General features: G+C 41.8%; 2 protein-coding genes across 2 annotated transcripts; both read left to right on the top strand.

The window, feature by feature from the left end:
• Positions 1-2,680: 2,680 nt before the first annotated feature.
• LOC308400337 (uncharacterized protein) lies at positions 2,681-7,199 on the top strand (the record flags this gene model as incomplete). Its single annotated transcript, XM_080887984.1, has 3 exons — positions 2,681-2,714; positions 3,653-3,733; positions 6,625-7,199. 3 exons carry the CDS (start codon positions 2,681-2,683, stop codon positions 7,197-7,199), a joined length of 690 nt encoding a protein of 229 aa, XP_080744110.1.
• Positions 7,200-13,667: 6,468 nt separating this feature from the next.
• Positions 13,668-23,050, top strand: gpr19 (G protein-coupled receptor 19). Its single transcript, XM_080886250.1, has 2 exons — positions 13,668-13,888; positions 19,943-23,050. Exon 2 carries the CDS (start codon positions 19,969-19,971, stop codon positions 21,241-21,243), a length of 1,275 nt encoding a protein of 424 aa, XP_080742376.1. The 5' UTR covers positions 13,668-13,888; positions 19,943-19,968; the 3' UTR covers positions 21,244-23,050.
• The last annotated feature ends 70 nt before the right edge of the window (positions 23,051-23,120 follow it).

Raw genomic sequence — 23,120 nt, 5'->3', positions numbered from 1 at the left:
GTTGGTCTGAACCTCAGGAAGCCTCCAGCTGCTGCTGGCCATCACAGTAACGACTGACTGTGAGTTCCAGGGGAACAGGATCTGCTGCGGTGGAGCAGCTGATGCTCATAGAGGAGCAGTTGTTCCAGTGGTGGCTGGTTTGCAGCTGCAGACAGTCTGAAGCTGGTATAAAAGTGATGTGGTGCTGAATCCAACCATCACCTGCTCTGTACCTGTCCATCGCACACCCACCTGTTTAACCTGCACTCATCTGCCTTGTATAGTCATGGTTACTTTGAATAACACTAAATTATATTTCATTTTTTTTAAGATGTTCCATATTAAGAATGGAACTCTGGCAGCACATAATTCACACCTGAATTATGTTTATTATTCAAACATAATTCAGGTGTGACGCAGTAACTCAGCTCAGCTTCAGATGTAGAACAGCAGCAGTGGAAACACTGGGACTCAGAGGCCAGGCCCTGAAGTCTAACACAGTGTGCGTGGTAGGATCGGATAGTTGCACTTCCAGCACTGATGTTACTGATATGGCAGAAACAGGATGTCACAGAAATGACCTTTCCCAGCTGTCCATGTTTGGGAGTCGTTCCCAGACCTCCCACAGCTGGACATATTCTGGATTCCTGCTCTCTGACTCTGCATGGGAGTATAGTGTCACATGATCTCTGGAGCCATGTGTTTACATACAGTCTGTATGCAGCGCTCACACTGTTAGTGTTCGTGCTTCATTTATGTATTTATTCAACCCCAGTTCCAAACAGCTGGGATGCTGTCTGTTTGTATTTCTGTCTAAATCATAAATACAAACAGAATGTGATGGTTTTCAAACCTCATGAGCTCATTTTATTCACAACACAGAAACATCACACGTTTAAACTGAGAAAAGGAACCATTTTAATTAAAATATTAGCTTGTGTAGAATCTCATGGCAGCGACATGGCAGTGAAGTAGGACGGGACTATGTTTCCTCTCTAACATCAGTCTGTGATGGTTTGTCAGCTGAGGAGAGCACCTCTTCTGGTCTGATGGAGCCTTTCCAGATGTGCCAGCTGCCAGCCTCATAGGCACTGATGATGGAGCCATGATGGTGCACACATGAACCTGCATGTGTGGAAGGCACGGTGAACTGAGTTGCACAAGGAGATTTCTCCAGATGATCTGAATCTTGTGATGTTGTCATGTAGTGTTGTTGAGGATGTTCACAGTGAGAAACATTATTCTGAAAATGTTCCATAGATTTTTTTCGTACATGTGTGAACCTCTGCCTCTCCAAAACGCCCTTTAGACCGAGTCGTGTTACAGACCTGCTGCCAACTAACCTGATTAGTTACGCAATGTTCCTCCAGCATTTTTCAGTATCCACCTTTTTCAGTTTAAACATTTATTTAATGTTTAAATATGTTTTCTATGTTCTGGAGTGAATACAAATTGAGTTTGAGATTTGCAAATAATTTTACGGTTTCTTTAGGTTCAGTTTGAAGCATCAACTCTAATTTGCACAGATAATAAGTTCATGTATGTGATGCTGATGGTTTCTGCAGACAGAAGCTGAGTGACTGATGATGTGCATGAGAGAACATAAAAGCTTTGCTCAGTAGAAGATGTGTTGTATGAATCTGATAATATTTATTCTTCAGAGATCTTCTGCAGGCATCAGGCTGCAGACAGAAACATGATTCAGCTGCTTCTCTGTAACTTTCCAACATGGTGTTTCTCTCTGACTCCCAGTGGGGTAAACAAAGGTCTCCAGCACAACCAGAAAACTCATTTGTTGATGCTGGGAGGAAGTAAAGCCTGGACAGCTTCCTGCTCTCTGTGTCTTCCTCTCTTTTCTCCTGTGGGTTGTGCACAAACTCAGATTTCAAAATTAGAACAAACTACTGTCACCACACTGATGTGTGAGTGACCTTCTGCAGCAGCCGGCCCTCTTACTTCAGAAGTGCCCTGCTTCCTCTCAAAGATACTCTGGATTTCTCTCTGAACACTCACAGCTGTAAACACACCCACATCCACAGTTGCTCTCTGTAAACACCTCTGCAAATATGCAACGAATACGTTCACCACACGGTGGCAGCGTCTTACCAGAAAGGTTCAGTGTGATGACCAGCATTACATTCTGGTCTGTAGATCTGAAATGACTGCAGACTTCTAAAGTTTCTGTGTTAGTTTTTAAAGCTGCAGTCTGAGCGCTTTCAACTGCTAAAATTAATCAGGTATGTATTCCAGGAACATCATGTCTGTACAGATGTTCATCTAACACTAATATAACAATAATGTTAGCGTGCCTCAGGGCAGGCTGGAGGCTTCCAGAGTCACAGCACAGTCATGTGGTTAAGTGTGGGATTACATGAGTGCTGCCCACGCCTATTAACATACATAAAGTCAACCATTTCTTTACATTCTGTTAATTTTACAAAGTTTTAAACTCTTTAGAAAGTAAAAGTTCTTCATGAAAACACTGAAGTCCTGCATTTAAAACCCAGGTCACTGCTGTCCTCCAGCTACACTCTGAAGACGGTTTGTCTGTGGATGGATGGATAAAGTGCTCACCCTTTGTGGTCGTTTCTTCTCGGCTCGCTGGTTCTGGTGGTAGATTCGGCTAAATTTGACAGGGACCGGCGTGCCACTTAGAGAGCAGATGGAGCTGAAGATCTTCCCCATAATGGTCTTTGGTACCATGTCGCCATATCTGAGAGAGCAGAGAGCCAGAGGTCAGCCTGGCTGTGATATATGTGCTGATATAACATGGAGAAAAAAGAGCAGACAGAACAGTCTGCGATTCGTGTTCTTTAGTGAATCGTCCACACAGAGCTACAAAGTTTAGTTCGAGTGTGTTTCACTATCAAACATGTTACTTTATACCACACACACTAATGTTGGAGCATTTCTCATGTGGACCCACTTTATAAACAAGTTCGAATCCTTTGGTTCTGACTCTGGGTGGCGTGGTGGTGCAGCGGTAAGCACTGTCCCTTCACAGTAAGAAGGTCCTGGTTTGAATCCAACGGTTGGTTGGTTTTTGTCTCAAGTCTCTGTTGGTTCTCTCCAGCAAGCATTTATCATTTCTAGGCTGGACTACTGAAATTTGTTATTATCAGGATGTCCAAGTTAATCCAAAATACTGCAGCAAGAGTACTGACAGGTACTAGAAAGAGAGAGCATTCCTGTACAGAGGAACTATGATTAGTTAAACAACCAAGCAAAGACTAAAAACAAACAACAGGTGAGCTCATCACCTCCAGGTGTGTGAAACTGAAGGGAGGGAGCCAAGGATACGTCCTGCATGTGAAAGACAAGGCCAGGTTAATTCACACACACAAAACTCATTCACATGAGTGATAAGAATATACAGGATGATTGTATTGGAGGCTGAGCTGTAGTCCACAAAGAGCATTCGGACGTAGCTCTGTCGCTGTTCCAGGTGGCTCAGCACAGCGTGGACGGCTATGGGGATGGCATCGAGGTTTGGGGGCAGGTAGTTCTTGATGTGCTGAAGGACTAGTCTATCTGAAGTTGAAGATTCTAGTGAAGATGAGGGTGAGCTGGTGGGCACATGCTCTTAGCACCTTGCCAGGTACTCTGTCTGGACCGGCAGCCTTTCTGGGGTTCACTGCTAGGAACAGGCGTCTGATATTGTGTTCTTTTACAGTGAGTGGAGCGATGCAGAAACCGGGTCAGGATGAGGATGAGGACGGGAGCAGGGTTGGAGCAGATGAAGGCTGCTGCTGTGGTATTTGAAAGCGGGTGAACAAGGAATTTATTTCCTCTGCCAGCTGCACACTCACGTTTTCTGTTTTCACAGCGCATGAAGAAATGAAGAAATACCGCTTCAGATGAGAGCCACATAAAAACCACTAAAAATGAATATATGAATGTATGAATATAACATAACCAGGAACTTTTTACACATTTTGTCACCTTACAACCACAAACTAAAATGTTTTTAATTGAGATTTTCTGTGATAGACCAACACAAAGTAGAACATATTTGTGAAGTGGTATGAAAGTGATCCACGGTTTTCAAAATTTTAAGCAAATAAAAAACTAAAAAGTGTGGTGTGCATTTGTTTTCAGCCCCCCTGCGTCAATACTTTTTAGAGCCACCTTTTGCTGTAATTACAGCTGCAAGTCTTCTGGGGTGCATCTCTACCAGCTTTGCACATCTAGAGATGGAAATTTTTGCTCATTCACACCTACTGTATGAGGAGTAACAGCCATTGACACATTTGCTTATGAGTAGGGAATTTCAGAAGTTTTATTTACCTAATAAAGCTCTGAACATCCACCCACGGTTAGGGTGAAGTTGCGAAAGAAGGACTTCCAAAAACTGAAAGATATTTCCTATCTTACCACTAGTGCCTAGCTGTAACCACCTCTTGTATAGGGCCTTTTTCTTTCCCTTTTCCTGTATTCACCACCCCGAGTAACATGCTGGTCTGCCAAGTGACACCACTGAGTCATATGAATCATCTGTGTAAATCTCATGTGCTTGCTAGAGATTGATACTAAAATCAAACAATGAAAGGAGTCACTCATGTTGAGGAAACTAAATGTAATTCTAATAATTATAGGAAAATTATAGAAAATGGTTTTATTGGCTAAAGAAATGTAATCAAATGGCCAGTGAAAGTGAACATGTGTGTAATGTGTGATAAACTGTTATCTACAGCAGTCTTGTTATTGGTAATAGCCACGGGGAGGCCACAAGCAAGTATACTCCTAGACACTGCTAAGCCCAGATAAACTGTGTTAAAAAAAAATACATTAAGAAACAGATTATATCAGATTTATATTTCAAATATGACAAAAATGCTGATTTTACAGCAGCAAAATTATTGTATTTCTGCAGTTTAAACATTTAATAAGCTGTGGATAGTCAAATAAATTGAATCATCATAAATACATAAATACATTATTTTATATTTATTACTTAATTTTTTTTTTATTCTTATTACTTTATATTTATAACACTCGGAATAAATAATAAGGGAAGGACACTGGATCAGCACCATGATGCAAACGTGCGACCGTAGTTTATACAGTATCTGGAGAAGGTATTAACATGTCACTGTACGTGCGCGGGCGTGTTTTAGGACTAAGGGCCAAAGATCTACAGCTTCATCCGTGGGACGAAGCAGCTGCAAGTGTTGCGCTTCCTGGGTGTGTGCATCGGCGTGGCTCAGATCATTGCCATGGTGCTCTCTCTCACACTCCTCTGTGTTTGTTTGTTTTATGTGTATAGATTTTTTTACATTTTGTTACATTCTTACCCTACAATGACAAGCCCTTTCTTTTGCCCTACTAATATTCTGGTTTCAGTTTATTTCCCACAGTTTATTTTAAATCTGTTGCCTTATGGTTCCAAGAGCTGTCACTGCATTTTATTATTATCTCATAACAATTGTTTAATCAGCTGACATTTCTCCTATGGACTTTCTAATGTCTGCAGGAGCAGAAGCAGCAGGAACCCCTCAACAGCAATTTTGTGGATTTTTTATGACATATATACCTACACTGGACATATACTCATATATACTATGTAATCATATATACTCATATATGCACATTTGTACTGGAGTGTTTTATACATTGGAATAACATGTTAAGCATTTAACATAGATGTTCAAATCACAAGACCCATATATTTAGGTCAAATATTATCTACAATTATATTAATAAAGTTTGTGCCACTTGTTGTATGAGCACATGCGGACCAATCCTGTTTGAAAATCTAGTAATCAGGATTAATAAGTAACCTTTGATCGTGTTATGGCCAACGGTGAACTTTGGGTTAATTCAACTTGGCACTCCTAAGTATGCACCTGGGACTCTCTCTCTGCACGTCTCCTATAGCCGATATGGTGAACAAATCTGGCCCTGCTGAGGATTCACCTGGGATTCTGTTTTCTCGCTTCAGTTACCCAAAGTCTAGAAAAACCTTTTCTTATTAAATATAGTAGCCTACTTCTGGCAACAAAAGCCAACAAAACTGTCATGAAGGTTAACCTTTAACTGCAGTTTTGCAGACTTTTGGACCCACTTTGGCAATACAACTGTCAAAGGGACCCAACTGAAAATGATGGATGACAAGGTGTTCGAATAGAGCTTGGAAAGTTATGGCATAGTGCCAGAGAGTTTTGTAACACAAATGTTGGAGATTAAAAAAGGAACAAAGTGCAAGTAGGATTGGCAACAGATTGGAGAAAAGTATTGACAAACATATTATATTGATAACTGAGATAATATTGACATTTGTAGAGTTGAGAAAATACTTATTAGTAGAAAATTAAAAGTAAAAAGCAAGGAATGTAAAGTTACCCAGCAGCTGGAGGAGGGGTTGATATGCCCCAACTAGCTTTTTTTCCTCTCTGTCCATTTTGTGTGTTTCCGCTGGCTCTACACCCCAGAGTTCACTTCACTTTGCTTGCTATGTGTGTCTTGCTGTATTTGTACTGTTTTTGCTGTTCATATGACACTGTTAAATGAACTTTTCAAGATTATGTTTTTGAGTGATTTGATTTTAATTGCATCTGAAAAGCGGAACCTCCACAGCATTGGTGGGATAAGGTTATCATACTGGCTTAAGAATTTGCGACTCGACACAATATTGTACCCCATCAGGTAAAGGTAAAATTCAAGAAGCCTTTGGCCAGGCAGCAGACAAATACAGCATGGTTCTCTTTACTGGTGGGGATCAACTTGAGGACACGTCTATAGAGGATTTCTTGGGGGAAAACTTAGACCTGCAGGAACTCGTGGCCAGATGTAATGGCCAGTACCACGTCTTCAATAACAAGAAGAAGGACCAAGCTGAGGTCACCGAGCTGCTCATGAAGATCGGAAGTATAATTCAGAAGAACGGAGGAAGCCATTATACCAATGAGATGTTCCAAGAGGCTGAGAGAGAAATCGAGGAGGAAAAACAACGAGTCCTGAAAGAGAAAGAGGAGCAAATACGCAGAGAAAGAGACGAACTGGAGAAGAAAATCCAGGAAAAGTATGAGAAGGAGATGAAGAAAATCACTGAACAATTCCAGAATGAGATAGAGAGATCAAACATGATGAGAAGATTAGAGGAACAGCGTCAAAGAGAAGCTGCAGAGAGCCAACGAAGACTATTGGAAGACCAACTACAAAAGGCCAGACGGAGACCTGAACAGTCTCCTAAAGGACGGAGACGATGTTTAACAATGTGATTTATGCAGTGAAAGCCACTCTGTGGTCTTAGTGGAGGAAATAGTGTCAGTCAGTGTCATGACAACTAAATTCACACATTAGAAAACTCCAATCACTGTATTTGAGCCTCATGATATAAAATTAACACTTAACAGGTTCAGCTACTGAAAACTACATGGTTGTCTTTAAGCAGCATAACCACACTGCAAATATTCATACCTGTAGCAAAGTTTCCATTGACTTTTTATTTTTATTGAGGTGTTGGTTTGAAAAACACAAATAAACATAAAAAAAGAAAAGTTCAGTTTCACTTTGTTTAAGTATTTGATTTAACTGTTTCTGGTTTGACTAAGGCACTAAAACACCTGTCAGGTCATCACAGACCCATTTTACACCTATGTTCATTAAGGAATTTGAATAAGCTCATAACAGAGAGCTGCACAGCCAAATTAGACAGGCAACATCCTCTACATTTTCAACTGATAATTAGCAACACGTAATCCAGTGGTGTCCAACTCCAGTCCTCAGGGGCCGTTGTCCGGCAGGTTTTAGATATCACCCAGGGTCAACACACCTGAATCAAATGATTAGTTAATTGCCAGGTCTCTGGAGAACTTCAAGAGAAGTTGAGGTAATTTAGCCACTTAAATGAGTTGTGTTAGTTCAAGGACACCTCTAAAACCTGCAGGACACCTGGAGGACAGAATAAGTGATTTGAGCTTAATAAAAATAAAATAAAATAAAAGCTAGAAGTGCCACTGTTGGAGTCAAATTGTTAAATGTTGTCATTGTGTTACTTAAATTTATAAGTCTTAGTTCAAGCAGCATGATCAAAGACATTCCTTTGTCTCCAGCCAGTTTGTTGGTGGGGGAGGCTGAAGCGTTTTATTAGGGACATCCTATCTGAAAGTTCTGTTTTCTTGTGTAGTGAGCTTCTGTTACGGTTTGGAGCAGGACTCAAGCGCAGGACTCCGGTTCTGATGTTCACAAGAAGGGTTTATTTACAAGTCACCAGGTGTATATACAAGAACGTGCGGGGGGGGTTATATACAGCTGAGTGTGGGGAGAAGGGGTCTCCAGGGAAGTCCAAGGGAAAGCACGCGTTCTTCAGAAAATCCACTCACACGATCACAGGCTCACACTCCGACACTGCCACACGGGAATCACACGGGGAAAAATCCAGGAAGCTCTGTAGACAGGGAGACAGGGTTAAGAAAGACGCACAGAGGAAAACACTCTTAACTAAACTTGCTGTAGCTTGACTTCACTAACGCGTGGTAGACAACGATCCAGCGACGAACAGCAGTCACCTCCTCGCTTAAATGCTGCTCCCCTTAATGAGACCCAGGTGTCTCATCTCCCGAGGGCGTGGGCCGAGGGCGTGAACCCACAGTGAGTTCCGCCCCGGCGAGAGAGAAGAGGAAGAGAGGGAGAGAAACAGAGAGGGCTGATCAGCGTGCAGCTGATCCGCCTGGCCGTGACAGCTTCCTGCTTTTATGATCCGTTTGTGGGCAGGAGGTCACACAAACGCACCCCCAAACACACACACACGTGCTTACACGTGCACACACATACACACATAGTGCCTTGTCTTTTGTAACCATAGGGGGGGTTTAAAATGGGAGGTGCTTGTGTGTATTGTAACTGTTTTCAATAAAAAGGCGGCAAGCGGAGGTCTGAGTCGGGGTCATTTTGCGGTAGGATTCCGAGTGCTTTCTGAGACAGTGACCGGGGCCTCCCTTGTAAATAGATCGATAAAATAGATCGATCGCTCTGTGTGTTTGTTTGTTACAGATTTAGATTTTTTTGTTACATTCTTACCCTACAATGACAACCCCTTTCTGTTGCCCTACTAATATTCTGGTTTCAGAATACTTTAACAATTCTGTTTTGCAGTGTTAGTCAGTAAGTGACTGGCTGCTACCGTATGGGATTAGAACGATGCCACCTTATCCATAGTCCAGCCAATAATGCCATTCACATTCGTATATAAGCAGCTAATCAACGTTGCTGACAGGCTATGACAGCATCCTTATGTGCCAACACCGGTGTTTTAGCTAGCAAAGGGGCGTGGCTGATGTGGAGAGAAGCCACGTTAATGACAATGTGGACAACCATTGGAGATGTGAGCAGGACAGATGGAACAATTGGCGGGAAAAGTGTGGACTTTATACCAGTTTTTAAATTGTGTTGATAGGCCACGAAAACCAGAGTTATGATAAAAATATTTGCAATGTTTGGTTTTCTTCCTGAGCACTATTGTTGTTTATATTTACTGCGAAGAAATGGTAAAAACGGCGTTTTATAAGGAAAACGCTCGAAAGCCCTCTCCGCCTGTGAGGAAAGATGAAACCAAAAGAACCCACCCTTTCCTATTGGTGGAAAAATGTACCATGTCGACCAATCAAAAATTGATATGGCAACATGGCATTTAGTTGTTTAGGGAGGGGGGAAGTTTTAGGAGTGACGGCAGTGTTTTGAGATGTGAGAGATTTGCTACGTTTAGCGCAAATCTTGTGTTAGTGTGTAGTGTAGTCAATAGTTTTGTTGTGTGTGTCAGAACAATGAGGCGACTACTGAATGTTACAGGTGTTACAGGAGTGATACACCTCCTGTTGTCAGGCCTGCAGGTATCAGGCTGTTCTCCTTTATCTCATAGTGGACAGAAATTATTTTTTGGAGTGGCACAAATAATTTCAAATTTGATGCAGAACAGCTGATTGTTCTGTAAATAGTTTGAAACGTTTATTTTAAAAAATGCCTTGGCTGCATTTTTAGGTAAACAGCTGCAAAAAACTTTGTTTGCATAACTCAGTTACTTTTTTGAAGAAGTAACTATATAATTATTGCCCAACATTGGTCATTATTTACTGTATTTTGCAGACAGAGAGTTACAGGACTCTCTCCCAGACCACAGACTCATAATACAAGTCAGAGCTTTATAAAAAAAAAAAAAAAAAAGAAAGTTGTGTTTTCAAAATTGGAGTTCAAGTTATTTTTACTTCCAGTAGTGTTAACATACTACACAGGTCATGAACAAGATTTCTTTTACATTTTCATTGTAAGTGGGCTAAAGCAGTTAATTAAAAGTAGTGTAACATAAATGTAAACGCTGTAATTTGATTATTTTAATAAACCATGTAACTTGGATGGATTCGATGCTGGCGTGACCACAGTGCACACGTCTGATGTTGCTCACAGTGCTTCAAGGGACCGCTCAGGGAGTTTGTGTGTTCGCTCAGACACATGAAAAATTAGAGGGAACATTGCTTGTGTATAATATAAAAGAAGATTGATTTTATTCATCAGTAAGATACATAACAAATATTTTCTTTCAATGTTAGCAGCCAAGATAGAGACAGTGTTTGTTATTGCCATTATTGTGTCAACACTACTCTGATTCGTATAATCCAATTGCTACTAGGCCAACATCAGTTATCCTAATCAAAAATACATTCACTGTATTAAAACTGTCATATTAATGTTACTAATGTTTTGTTTGGTTTTTTTTTATCTATGTGCAACATGATTTTTAGTCTTATTTCTATCACAATATGTAGGAAGTTGGGTAAAATTCTCAAAGGTCATAAAAGGTAAGAAAAAAGGGAAACACCAAAAACAAAAAATATAGAAATAAAACGTTAATCTGTAGAAGGATAAATCATGGAACATTTTTCATTTTAGGACATCAAATAAAAATGCTTTAAAAATAATTCAACTATTAAATAATAATTAAAAGTGTGATTTTTGGCTAAGTTACACATAACGTTAGATTCTGAGAAATTTCCCCTGATAGATTTTCTTGGTATTATTTACCTTCCGTACTTTCAGAAACCTTTTACATATTTCAGTACAAATAAGACCCAAACTCAAACTAAATATTTTAAAAACTTCATCAGCTGATTAATATTAATAATGATTAATATTGCCAAATACAAGAGCACATCAACATGTTTGATTATTAAATGTAAATGTTACTTACCAGGTCAAATCTGTTACTTTAATTCCAAATATTTTAAATTAAAGTAATAGTTAAAGCTTTTTCATTGGCCAATAATAACAAATAATGACTTTTATTAATTTTTTATTTGTATCTCACATAAATAAATAAATAATAAATATTTAAATTCTATTGTTGGCAGTAATTGGATACCATTTTAATTCATGAAACACCAGTTTGAAGCGTCTTCACCTGGTTACATGAACGAGTGTCTGAAATATTTTCTTACTACCATTTTTACTGTCTGTTATGATTATTCCTTCTCCTCTCTCATATTAGCACCATCGTTGGTTTCCCATAGCAACTGGCCTGTTGGTCTTCTCAGCACAGTGGTTGTCATGGTGATATGCTGCGCAAGCAACCCCCATCAGCATTGGACCAATAACCACAGATGGACGACATCATTTCCTTTTATAGAGCCAACATGTTGAAGGCCTGGGAGACAGAGATAGCGGGCTGACAGTGAGGACGGTCGATGGGAAACACCGAGGCTGCAGGACGCTGTAAACAACAACAAACAGCAAACACTGAACCAGCCCTGCCCTGTGTGAGCTCAGGCCCCCATCCCACCAGAAGGGGGGATTCATTGGCCAATTTGAGTCACTGACTGATTAAAAGGGACCAGAAGAAGGGGGTTAGGGTGTCAATGAATGAATGGGAAAGGGAAAGTTCGTCTTCATGATGCCTGATCATCTCTCAACATAAGGATCAGTGAATAGGCCTATCTATCTCTACCAGCAACTGTAACAGCCAATATATGAAAATGACAAAAGTAAAGAAGAGGTCAGAGCAACACCTTCCAGTCATGTTATGACAGTTAATGTTGCATTGTTTGTCCACCAGAGGGAACTCTGCAACTTACCTGTTGGCAACATTTTTGGAACAAACAGGCAGAACGTGAACAAATTAAAAAAATGAGTGCTTACTTTTTAAATATCTGTCTTAAAAAATAGGTCAAGCTCTAGTTGCTCATTTAAAATGTTTTAGTGATCTTTAAAAACGTCTCACTTTCAGGCACTAAAGATGAATCTGTGAGACATGGATAACGATGGGGGTTTGGATTCAAATAAAAGTGTTGCAACTTCTTGGGACAGACATGAAAAATACTGAAATACATCAGCTTGTATCCATGAACATGAACTAATAAATGATACTTATATGATGTTTTTGTAGTGCAACCCAGTTGCAAACTCTGGAGCTGTGATGGACAGGTTGTTAGCCAGCGCCCTCGCTCATCCACACTGCTTTAAACCCCTACAAAACAAAACTTTTGGCTTTATTAGGACAAGAGTGAAAGACTCACACCCAAGGTAGCCGAGGGACGTCATACTTTGGATTATTTTATTTATATCATTTTAATCATAAAATTGTTTTTGTTAATGTCTATATTTTTGTCTCTCTTCCTTGAAGCCTGGGTCCTCTAACAGCCGTTCCTAGGACTGCACTCTTCTGGACAGAGCTCTCCAGTGTTGTTTATGGGATCTGAGATTATACAGTCCATATCAAAAGTTGTGGACCATTTGAAAAATGGCGCAAAAAAAATCATATTTTGCATGTTTGGATCTTAACAAGGTTCCAAGTAGAGCTTCAACATGCAACAAATGAGAGGAAGACAAGACATATTTATTTGAGCATGCAATTTATTGAAAACAACACTTAAACTGAAATAGGCTGTTTTACAGCTGATCAAAAGTTTAGGACCACGTGCCTTTAAAAGGCCAAATCTGTGCAAAAATATGGATTCATTGTCATTTTCTGTCAGGTGCTCACACTGTCATCACCTTCTGATGGCAAAGGCAAAAAAACTTCCCTTTTTGAACGTTGTTGGGTTGTTGAACTGCATAAGCAGGGTTTCTTGCTGCACACCATCACTGCTGAGGTTGGACGCAGTAAGACAATCATTTGGAATTTCTTAAATGATCCTGTGGGTTATGGAACAAAAACATCAAGTGGAAAACCCCCCAAAATTTTTCAAGCACTGAGCCGGAGGAGCCAATTGGTGACAAGACACTGGACAATCCTCGATCCAAATTAAGGCCGTTACTGGTATAGACTGCAGCCCCATTAGGGTTAGGGTTTTTGCTTTTATTTTTTTGTTTTAGTCTTAAACGTTTGATCAGCTGTAAAAAAAAAAAAAAAAAAAAAAAAAGCCTGTTTCAGTTCAAATGTTGTTTTTAATAAATTGCATGTTCAAAAAAATGTTTTGTCTCACTCCCGTTTCTTCTTGTTGCATGTTGAAGCTCTACTTGGAACCAGTCTGCACTTCTGTTAAATTCATGTATTTTTTAAATTTATTATCAATTCAGTTTTTTATATAATTGGCATAAACAGTCTTCTGTACAGCAGTCTTCAGCTGAGGCTCATCATTCCCTCATGTAGCCTCGGTCCGCCCCTGCTGACAGAGAAGAAAACATCCACCCTCCTCTTCCTCAGCTGCAGCTTCATCCTCCAGCTGCCGTGATGTCTGCTGGCTGCTCGGACCTCCTCCTCCTGTGAATCAGACACCATCATGAAGCGTCTCTCCATCCTCTGAGCGCGTATCTGCCTCACCTGCGGACTCCGGGACACTTGATCACCTGCAGGTTTTGTCGGCCTCGTCCATCCTTCATCATCCTCCTCTTCATCAGCAGACATGTTGTTTAGGCAGGATCCGTGACGCCGCGCTGACTGCTGATGGATGGAAGGAGCCGGAGGAGCGGCTAGAATGACGTAAGATGGAGGCTTTTGTTTCCTTATCTTGGTTTTTAATCCGTATTTATTCAGAACATGGCCTGAGCCTGAGCTCGTTATTCAGAGGACATGACGTGCTGCACGCGGCGGACAGCTGCAGCAGGTGTGCCTGCTCGGTGTTTTTCCATGAGCGGTCAGGCTGGACTCTCAGCTGCTCAGCTCATCAAACTGTGCTGGTGTGAGCGGTGAGCAGGTAGACATGATGGGCTTCAGGCCGGAATCAGTCACAGCGGGGTTTACAGCACCATCATCAGCCTCCTCTGAGACACATTCGTATTTTAATGGAGGAGGTAATCATTTCAGTTAGAGAGCCTTCATCGAACTGTCCACAAACATTTGGCCATGTACAGCAGATCGGCATCTGCACAGATCTGTTTTAATCAGGACTTTGATGTAAAAAAAAAAAAAAAAAAAAAACCCAAACAAAACAAAAACAAACAAAACATAGCTGCTCATTTATTTCCATGCATCGATTAATCGATCACTTCTTTTTTGACTCTAATGTTCAGGGCAAACAGACACCTAACCGGCTGATTATCAGTTATTGGATAAAAACGTTACTGATTTTTTTTTTTTAATTACATTATGTATGAAAAGCAAATAAAGTAAATTAAATCTGGAGTTTTGTAATTCTCTAATAAACTCATGTAAATCAACATATCAGATTTTAGTTGCTGAACATTTTGAACAAAAACTGAGAAAGTTTCTGGCAGTGTGAGAGCATGATGATGAACATTTGTAATTTTATGACATTATAACAATAATTAATTAGTCATTCAGTAAAAAGTGCTTTGTGTTCATTATTAATTATTAGTATCCTGGTTATGGATGAAGTAAACTGTTCGCTTTGAGTCCTTTGTGTTTATATCAGAGTGGAATTAATCCAGATCAATAATTTAAATGTACATTTACATTTACACTTTTTGTTTTCAAATGTCTGCATGTGTTGTTTATAATATGAAAGATTTACAGCAGGGTTAAATTACAGCTGGAGACTTATTTAAGTAATTATTAAAGGTAACCTTATTCTGTTCATTTGCAGCTTCATACTCTTATTCCTGGACTCTTCTAGAGTAGCTTTGCATGATTGATAAGAGATAAGATAAGATAAGATAGAACTTTATTAATCCCTCGGGTGGGTTCCTCTGGGAAATTCGATTTCCAAAAAAAGCACAGCAACGACCGAAGTTACAGTTACAGAATTGTTATATATATATAAATATATATATACACACACACACACACACACACACACACACACACACACACACACACACACACACACACACACACACACACACACACACATATATAAATACAGAGACAAATATAAATAAAATATACAAAGGGGATAAATAGAATAAATAGGAATAAAAAATAAAAATACAAGTGAATTGCACATTTCAAGTATTGAGTCTATTGCACTGTTGACTATTTACAAAAGTATTGCACAAGGTATTGTACAGTGAGGTGAAGAGGCACTACAGCTTAGTTGTTCCCCCCTCCTTTGTCCTCCTGTTTCCCCTCCCTCTCCCCTCCAGAGAGGAGTTAAACAGTTTGATGGCGTGTGGGACAAAGGAGTTTTTAAGTCTGTTAGTTCTTGTCTTGGGGAGAAGCAACCTGTCACTGAACAGACTCTACTGGTTGTTAATGGCCGTGTGCAGAGGATGCCCAGCATTGTCCATAATGTCCATCAGTTTCTTTAATGTCCTTTTCTCTGCCACTGTCACCAGAGTGTCCAGCTTCATGCCGACCACAGAGCCAGCCCTCCTGATCAGTTTCTCCAGCCTGGATGAGTCCTTCTTTGCTGTGCTGCTCCCCCAGCACACCACAGCATAGAAAAGTACTCCAGCAACCACCGACTGGTAAAACATCCTCAGGAGCTTCCTGCAGATGTTAAAAGACCTCAGCCTCCTGAGGAAGTACAGTCGGCTTTGGGCTTTTTTATACAGGTGCTCTGTGTTGCATGACCAGTCCAGTTTATTGTCCACCCACAGCCCGAGGTACTTGTACTTGTTGACCACCTCCACCTCCTCCCCCTCTATCTGAACCGGCAGTGGACCTTCTCTGGACCTCCCGAAGTCCACAACCAGTTCCTTAGTCTTTGAGGTGTTGAGTTGCAGGTGGTTTGTGTGACTCCATGCGACAAAGTTCCTCACCAGACTTCTGTACTCCTCTTCCTGATCATCCCAGATACACCCCATGATGGCCGTGTCATCTGCAAACTTCTGAATATGGCATAATTCAGAGTTGTAGCAGAAGTCAGAGGTGTACAGGGTGAAGAGAAGAGGGGACAGCACAGTTCCCTGTGGTGCTCCTGTGCTGCTGACCACAGTGTCAGACGTGATGTCCTTCAGCCTGACGTACTGTGGTCTGTCGGTGAGGTAGTCGGAGATCCAAGCCACCAGGCAGGGGTCCACCTCCATCCTGTTCAGTTCTTCCTGAAGCATACAGGGTCGGATGGTATTAAAGGCACTGGAAAAGTCAAGAAACAGGATCCTGACCGTGCCTTTTCCCCCATCCAGGTGTGAGTGGGCTCTGTGTAGGAGGTACAGGATGGCATCCTCCACTCCGACACCCGCCTTGTATGCAAACTGTAGTGGGTCCTGGGCATGTTGTACCTGTGGTCGGAGGAGGTTGAGGAAGAGCCGCTCTAGAGTCTTCATAAGATGTGACGTCAGTGCCACCAGTCGGAAGTCATTCAGCTCATTGGGCCGGTTCTTTTTGGGGACCGGGACGATGCAGGATGTCTTCCAGAGGGCGGGCACTCTCCCCAGTCGCAGACTGAGGTTGAAGACTCGTTGTAGCAGCTCCCCAAGTTCAGCAGCACACGCCTTTAGCATCCTAGGACACACCTTGTCTGGGCCTGCTGCCTTTCTGGGGCGAAGCTTCCTCAGTTGCCTCCTGACCTGGTCCACTGTGACACTGGGAGATGTTTGGGAGGAGGGGAGGGGGGGAGATGTCTTGCTGCTGAGAGAGGGATTGGAGGAGGGGGGTGTCATGGTGTCAGGAAGGGGGGGAAGCGAGGGAGGCAGGAGAGTGGGGAGAGGACTCTGTAGTGAAGGTGAGGGTGAGGGTGGGGGGGTTGTGGGCTGGTCAAACCTGTTGAAGAAGTTGTTGAGTTCGTTTGCCTTCTCCACAGTCCCCCCCCCCACTGTGCTTTTCTTGGTGTTGTGGCCTGTGATGGTTTTCACACCATTCCAGACCTCCCTCATATTGTTCCTCTCCAACTTCTGCTCCACCTTCCTCCTGTAGGTGTCCTTTGCTTCCCTCAGGCAGCGTTTCACCTCCCGCTGTGCTGCTTTCATCTCCTCCTTCACTTTGCTCCTGAAAGCCTTCTTCTTCATGTTGAGGACAGCTTTGACTTCCTGTGTTACCCACGGTTTGTTATTAGGATAACACCGTACCGTCTTAGCAGGGGCGACTGTGTCCACACAAAAGTTGAGGTAGTCTGTAAGACAGTGTGTCGCCCCCTCTATGTCCTCACCATGTGGGCTCAGGAGCACATCCCAGTCTGTGGTGTCATAGCAGTCTCTCAGAGCATCCTCCTTTTCTGGGGTCCATCTCCGGATGGAGCGTGTTGTGACAGGCTGCCTTTGGACGAGGGGTGTGTATTGTGGCTGTAGGTAAACCAGGTTGTGGTCTGACTTCCCTAGTGGGGGGAGGGGGGTGGCTCTGTATGCATCTCTCACATTAGCATACAGTAGGTCAATTGTCCTGTTGCTCCTTGTGGAACAATTCACAAACTGGTGAAAAGCAGCCAGAGTAGAGTCCAGTGTGGCATGGTTAAAGTCTCCAGATATAATAATGAAAGCCTCGGGGTTTTGTGTCTGAAGTCTTGCTGTGACTGTGTGTATTTTCTCACAGATTGAGAGTTAAAAATAATATCTTTAGGAATATTTAGTGTGTGATGGTTAATAAGGAAAAGCACAGGTCTGCATTAATTATCAGTTACACCTTATACTAAATCATTTGGGGCGTGAAATGTCAGAAAGCTAAACACACCAAAAACCTAAATAATTCAGAGTGATTTATGTTTACTCTCTTTTGGTGACGCTTTAGTTTAAACTGCGTTGTCCTGCTTCCCTCGTTTACCTACCCACCATCAGTCAAGATGGATGTGGTTGCTAAGGTTAAATCCAGAAGAGTAAACACAACGGCAGCCATAAACAGAATCTCCTCTGAGAGCTTCTTCACATCCTTAAAGAGCGACCTCATAGGAGAGCCGGCTCTCTATGGAGGATTAATCAAATCAGCTGCAGCACTGACTGGGAATTAAGTTCTGAGGTGGAGATGAGGACGGTGATGATGAATAGTTCCATGTGGTGGAGTTTGTCTTGTACCTGAGAGGAAAACATGCAGCTGTGTTTCCATAAAACAGTCCTGAGCACTGCTGCCTCTGACATTTCCTGGATTTTAAGAAAACATAAACAGCTTCCTCACTTTTTTAATATCTGGAGATTCTACATTTCCCCAGACGTGACTTCTGAAGTAGAACTACGGCTTCATTAACGCTCCTGTCCATGATTTCAAGTCCCAAGTAGAATTCCTACTGAGCAAAGATCACCCTCTGTAAATGTTTTAATTAGAACTCAGAGATGAGCATGGCTGTGACATGAACAAACCATAATCACTTACTGTGTATGCTACCGTTGTATATAGTGTATTATCTTACGTATCTTTTTATTTGTTTGTATTTTATTTGTATTTTTTGTATTTTCCTTCTGACCTAAGTTGAGGTAACGCAAAAATTTCCTTGTTGTGGGATCAATAGTCTTATCTTATCTTATCTTATCTTATTTAAACTCACCAGTATGACTCTCAGCTAACTTACTTACTGCTAACTATCTGATATCCAAACAACAAACCAAACTTTCAAACTTCCTACCAACTTACCAACCGACCATATCCTTCACTCTTTATCTCAATGCCAATCTACAAACAAGCTTCTGGAGCTGTGTATCAATGACGCTAATTCTGACTAACCCTGCAATCTATTTAAGCTCCCTGTGCAACATCAACAAACTCTTATTAATGACTTCTTTGGCCTTTAACTGAACTACATTCAGAGTTTGAATGCAATGAAACTGCTAGTGTAGCTAAATTAAAGCTAGCTGGCTATCCACCCCTGCATCCTGGTAGTGCTCCAGAAAACAGTAATAAACATTTCATTGGTGAAGTAATTTGGTACTGAGATTGTATTTTACTAGCAATAATATTACAAGGTTATTTTGTCACATTAGTTGATCATGCTAAGTTAGCAACCCAACTGTGGCATTTGGGTAGTACGGCTGACCTTATCTATTCAGGACACATCGATAGCTAGTAATCTATCAACATTAGCATGCAAGTTAGCATTAACTAATATTAGGCACAGTCGATTTTGATTTTCAAATCTAAACGAAGAATGACTAGCCTGTCACTAATTTTCACCTGATGTTGGCTACAACATTGAGACAGGTGGGCCTCATGAGATAAAGCAGTTTCTATCTTTTGTTAGCACACCTGCCAACATACCACTCAGCCAACTATTAATCAATCAATTTTCCTAACCACTTGACTTGCCAATCTAATAACCTATGGTGCTTTCACAAACCAGCTATTCTACCCAATGACCTCATCTACCTACCAGAATACCAATCTACGTACCTGTCAACTAACTTGACTATCTGTTCACACACCAACGACCCATTCTCCTAACTACCTACCTTTGTATCTATCAAAAAATTTGCCATTAACCTACGTATCTCGCCAATAAAACAAATCTCATTACTTCTTGAGCCTCACACCTTTCTGAAAGATGACCAGCAGTAGTCTATCTAACCACCAAACAACCAACAAACCTTTTTATTTTGCATGTCTGAACTATTTATTGTTGAGTAATAACTTGGTGTAGGGATTGTGAGGAGCTGTCGATTGTATCTGGTAATCAGGAGTATTGTTGGGATAAATAAACAGTTTATGTTGAAAAATATTTCCCAAACATTAATTTGGTTGTGGTTTTTCTAATGCCAAATGTCTGTGTCTCCACAGCTGCTCTCTGACCCAGCAGTACAGCAATGGTGTATGCCCAGACATCAAACACAGTCGGTGTCAATCCCTCCATCTACTTGCCATCGTTCATGTATCAGATGTCATTTAACTACTCCAAGAGAGAAAACTCAACTGTCCTGGCAACCTTACCCACAACTCCCCTCTGCAGCCTCGAGGGCACATCCACCGGCCAGTTGAATACTACCTCTGTCCCTGATGAGCTGACTTCAGGTGAGGTTGCCGTCCTAGGCTTGGTATTTGGGGTTCTATGGCTGGTCTCCATCTTGGGAAATGCCCTCGTATGCCTGGTCATCCACCGAAGCCGACGGACTCAGTCCACAACCAACTATTTTGTGGTGTCTATGGCCTGCGCGGACCTGCTCATGAGCCTCGGTTGTGCCCCATTCGTCCTCTTGCAGGTTGCCTCTGGACGTTGGCCAATGAGCACAGCAGCTTGCAAGGCTGTGCGCTATCTACAGCACCTTTGTCCAGGTGTGCAGGTCTACGTCCTGCTTTCGATCTCAATAGACCGCTTCTACACAATCGTCTATCCCCTCAGCTTCAAAGTGTCCAGAGAAAAGGCAAAGAAGATGATTCTGGCTTCGTGGTTATTTGATGCAGCCTTCGTCTCCCCCTGCCTCTTCTTCTATGGATCTACATCTACAGACAGTCATTGTGACTTTTTCCTTCCTGAGAGCTGGGGCAGCATAGTCTACGCAGCAGTTCACCTTCTCATTGGTTTTCTGGTCCCTGCTGGATTGATCATATCATTCTACCAGAGGGTGGTCAGGTACATCTGGAGGATCAGTGCTGATGGCCACACTGTGCGGCGGACAATGAACATTGTCCCGCGGACTAAAGTCAAGACCATCAAAATGTTCCTTATGCTTAATTCTGTTTTCTTCCTCACCTGGACACCCTTCTATCTTGCCCAACTGTGGCATCCGAGGGAGTCTGATGGGCCCAGCAGGCAGGGACTGCTTTTCTTCACAGCCATCTCCTGGATCTCCTTCAGCTCCACAGCATCCAAACCCACCCTGTATTCTGTCTACAATGCAAACTTCAGACGTGGCATGCGGGAGACATTCTGCATGTCATCCATGAAATGCTACCGCAGTAATGCCTACACCATCACCGCAAGCTCCCGCATGGCCAAAAAGAATTATGTTGGGGTGGTGGACATCCCAGTGCAAGCAAAGATGGTGACTAAAGACTCGGTCTACGATACATTTGACCGAGAAGCTAAAGAAAAGAAGGTAGCTTGGCCCACTAATGCGAACCCTCCAAATACCTTTGTGTGAATGAGCTTGGACAGCTTTAAAACTGAACTCACAAACATAAACTTGTCTAACATAGCAGTGCCAGTGGTGGCAGGTGAATTAGCTGGAGGCTAACATGCTAGCACTGTATTTAAGTAAAACGTTTACCGAATGTGTTCAGATTGTATAAAGGGCTTTTTGTGATGTGAGAAACCCTATAGCAGCCATATTGGTGATTTTTATACTTCAGATTTCAATCAGAATTTGTTTTCGTGCTGTGTTTTGATGGATCATTCTCCATGGATAAATTCCATTTTGTGTTTTGATGTCAACTTGTTAGCTAGCTAACTTTCTGTGTGGTCATCGATCATAAAAGTCTTGTAACTGCATCTGGTTTGCTACAGTAATGTACGTGGTAGATGCTAATGTTAGTAAAGGCTAAAATGTTAACACTGACATTATCTGCTTTGTCACAATGACTGAGTAACGGTGAGCTGGTTATATACCAAAGCCCGGGATCCAAGCTTGTTCAAATAAACTGGGCTGAATCACTGGAATACAATCAGGATCAATTATGACTTTAACAACCATGTAAGCAAGACCCATTCAGGTTCAAACTTAGCTGAGTGGTCATAGCTAAACATGACAACATGCAGACACTGTTTGATTCGGTTCACTTTCAGAATGGTGCTTAGTTCTTAAAAAGCATCAAGGCAGAACTCGTTTGGTGTGGATCGGTAGCTTAAATCTTAAAGTGCGATTGCAGAGGGACTTAAGTCCTGTAATTTCTGATTGAGATGGGTTCCTCAACATCATCCTCAGCACTGCTGTGTGGAAACGCTCGACAGGGATAGAACCTGAATATTTGTCCTCCTTCCAGTGTGCTGAAATATCCAGACTTGAGATCAAATGGAGCTGTGATCAGTTCTCATGAAGTTTGATCAGTGTGATTAAAGATGATTTGTTATATGAAGGAAATTTATGAGTTTTTGTGGGAATATCCAGGAAAATGTTCCAGAAGACAAAAGACAGAGAAACAGAAGCAAGCTTTTAGAGAGTGAAATTTAATGAAGTCAGTAAAGTCATTGCTGCACATTCACCTCTTTCTGTTTTTAAGGCATTAGTACATCTGAGACTTGTGCACGCTAAAGTGTGGATATCTGAAGTCTGCATATACATTACAGATCAGGGGTGAGCTGCAACATTGCTGCAAGGTTACGAGCATTAGTTGGTCCTAACATTAGGTCAGTGCACCACATAATCCACTGCGTCATCGTGTATTTGACTAAAGCTCAAAAACACTGAGAAACTCTAGGATTTGGTTGGATCTCTTTCAGCAGCAGTGACCTGCATTGATCTACAGGTGTCGCTCACCTGTGTTACAGCAGCAGCTTGATAGAGGTGCTCTTGTTTGCTTATGGTCAGATAATCAAGTCCATTGATTAACTGATATGGATGCAGTAACAACGCACTGAGGTTTTCACACAGTGCCTCTGCAGACTGCTCAGTGTGTAATAAATGATGACACAATGGGAAACATCACATGCTTCTCTTAGTCTCAGGTTATGTTTACCTGATTCTGTGACTTGCTGAGCCTCACCTGAGTTTTTATTGTAGACCTTGTTTTTCATAGAAGGTAAATGTGTGTACCAACTTGCACTTTAAATGTTCCACAGTCCCTGCAGAATGAACACGGTGGCTCCGTCCGTGCAGTTGCTGCACTAACATCAGTGCAATCAGATCCCATAGTCTTGAGACTGTGTTTCATCCAAAGTCCCTCTCTTCCTTCCTGCAGACAGTCACAGCACTTCCTGTGAGTCTGCATTAATCTGTACATTGTTTACAGGACACTCATTACCTGCTGTAAGTACAAATGTTTGGGATCCATGCATGAATCTTAACTATCCCGTCCTCAGATT

The sequence above is a fragment of the Rhamphochromis sp. 'chilingali' genome, assembly GCF_963969265.1.
Source record: "Rhamphochromis sp. 'chilingali' genome assembly, chromosome: 7".
Taxonomy (NCBI): domain Eukaryota; kingdom Metazoa; phylum Chordata; class Actinopteri; order Cichliformes; family Cichlidae; genus Rhamphochromis; species Rhamphochromis sp. 'chilingali'.
The sequence above is the reverse complement of the archived record's forward strand: the minus strand, read 5'-3'. Positions and strand labels throughout refer to the sequence as shown.

What these genes read in the sequence shown, in the direction of transcription:
- gpr19 (XM_080886250.1), top strand. Translation starts at nt 19,969, where the DNA reads ATGGTGTATGCCCAGACATCAAACACAGTCGGTGTCAATCCCTCCATC.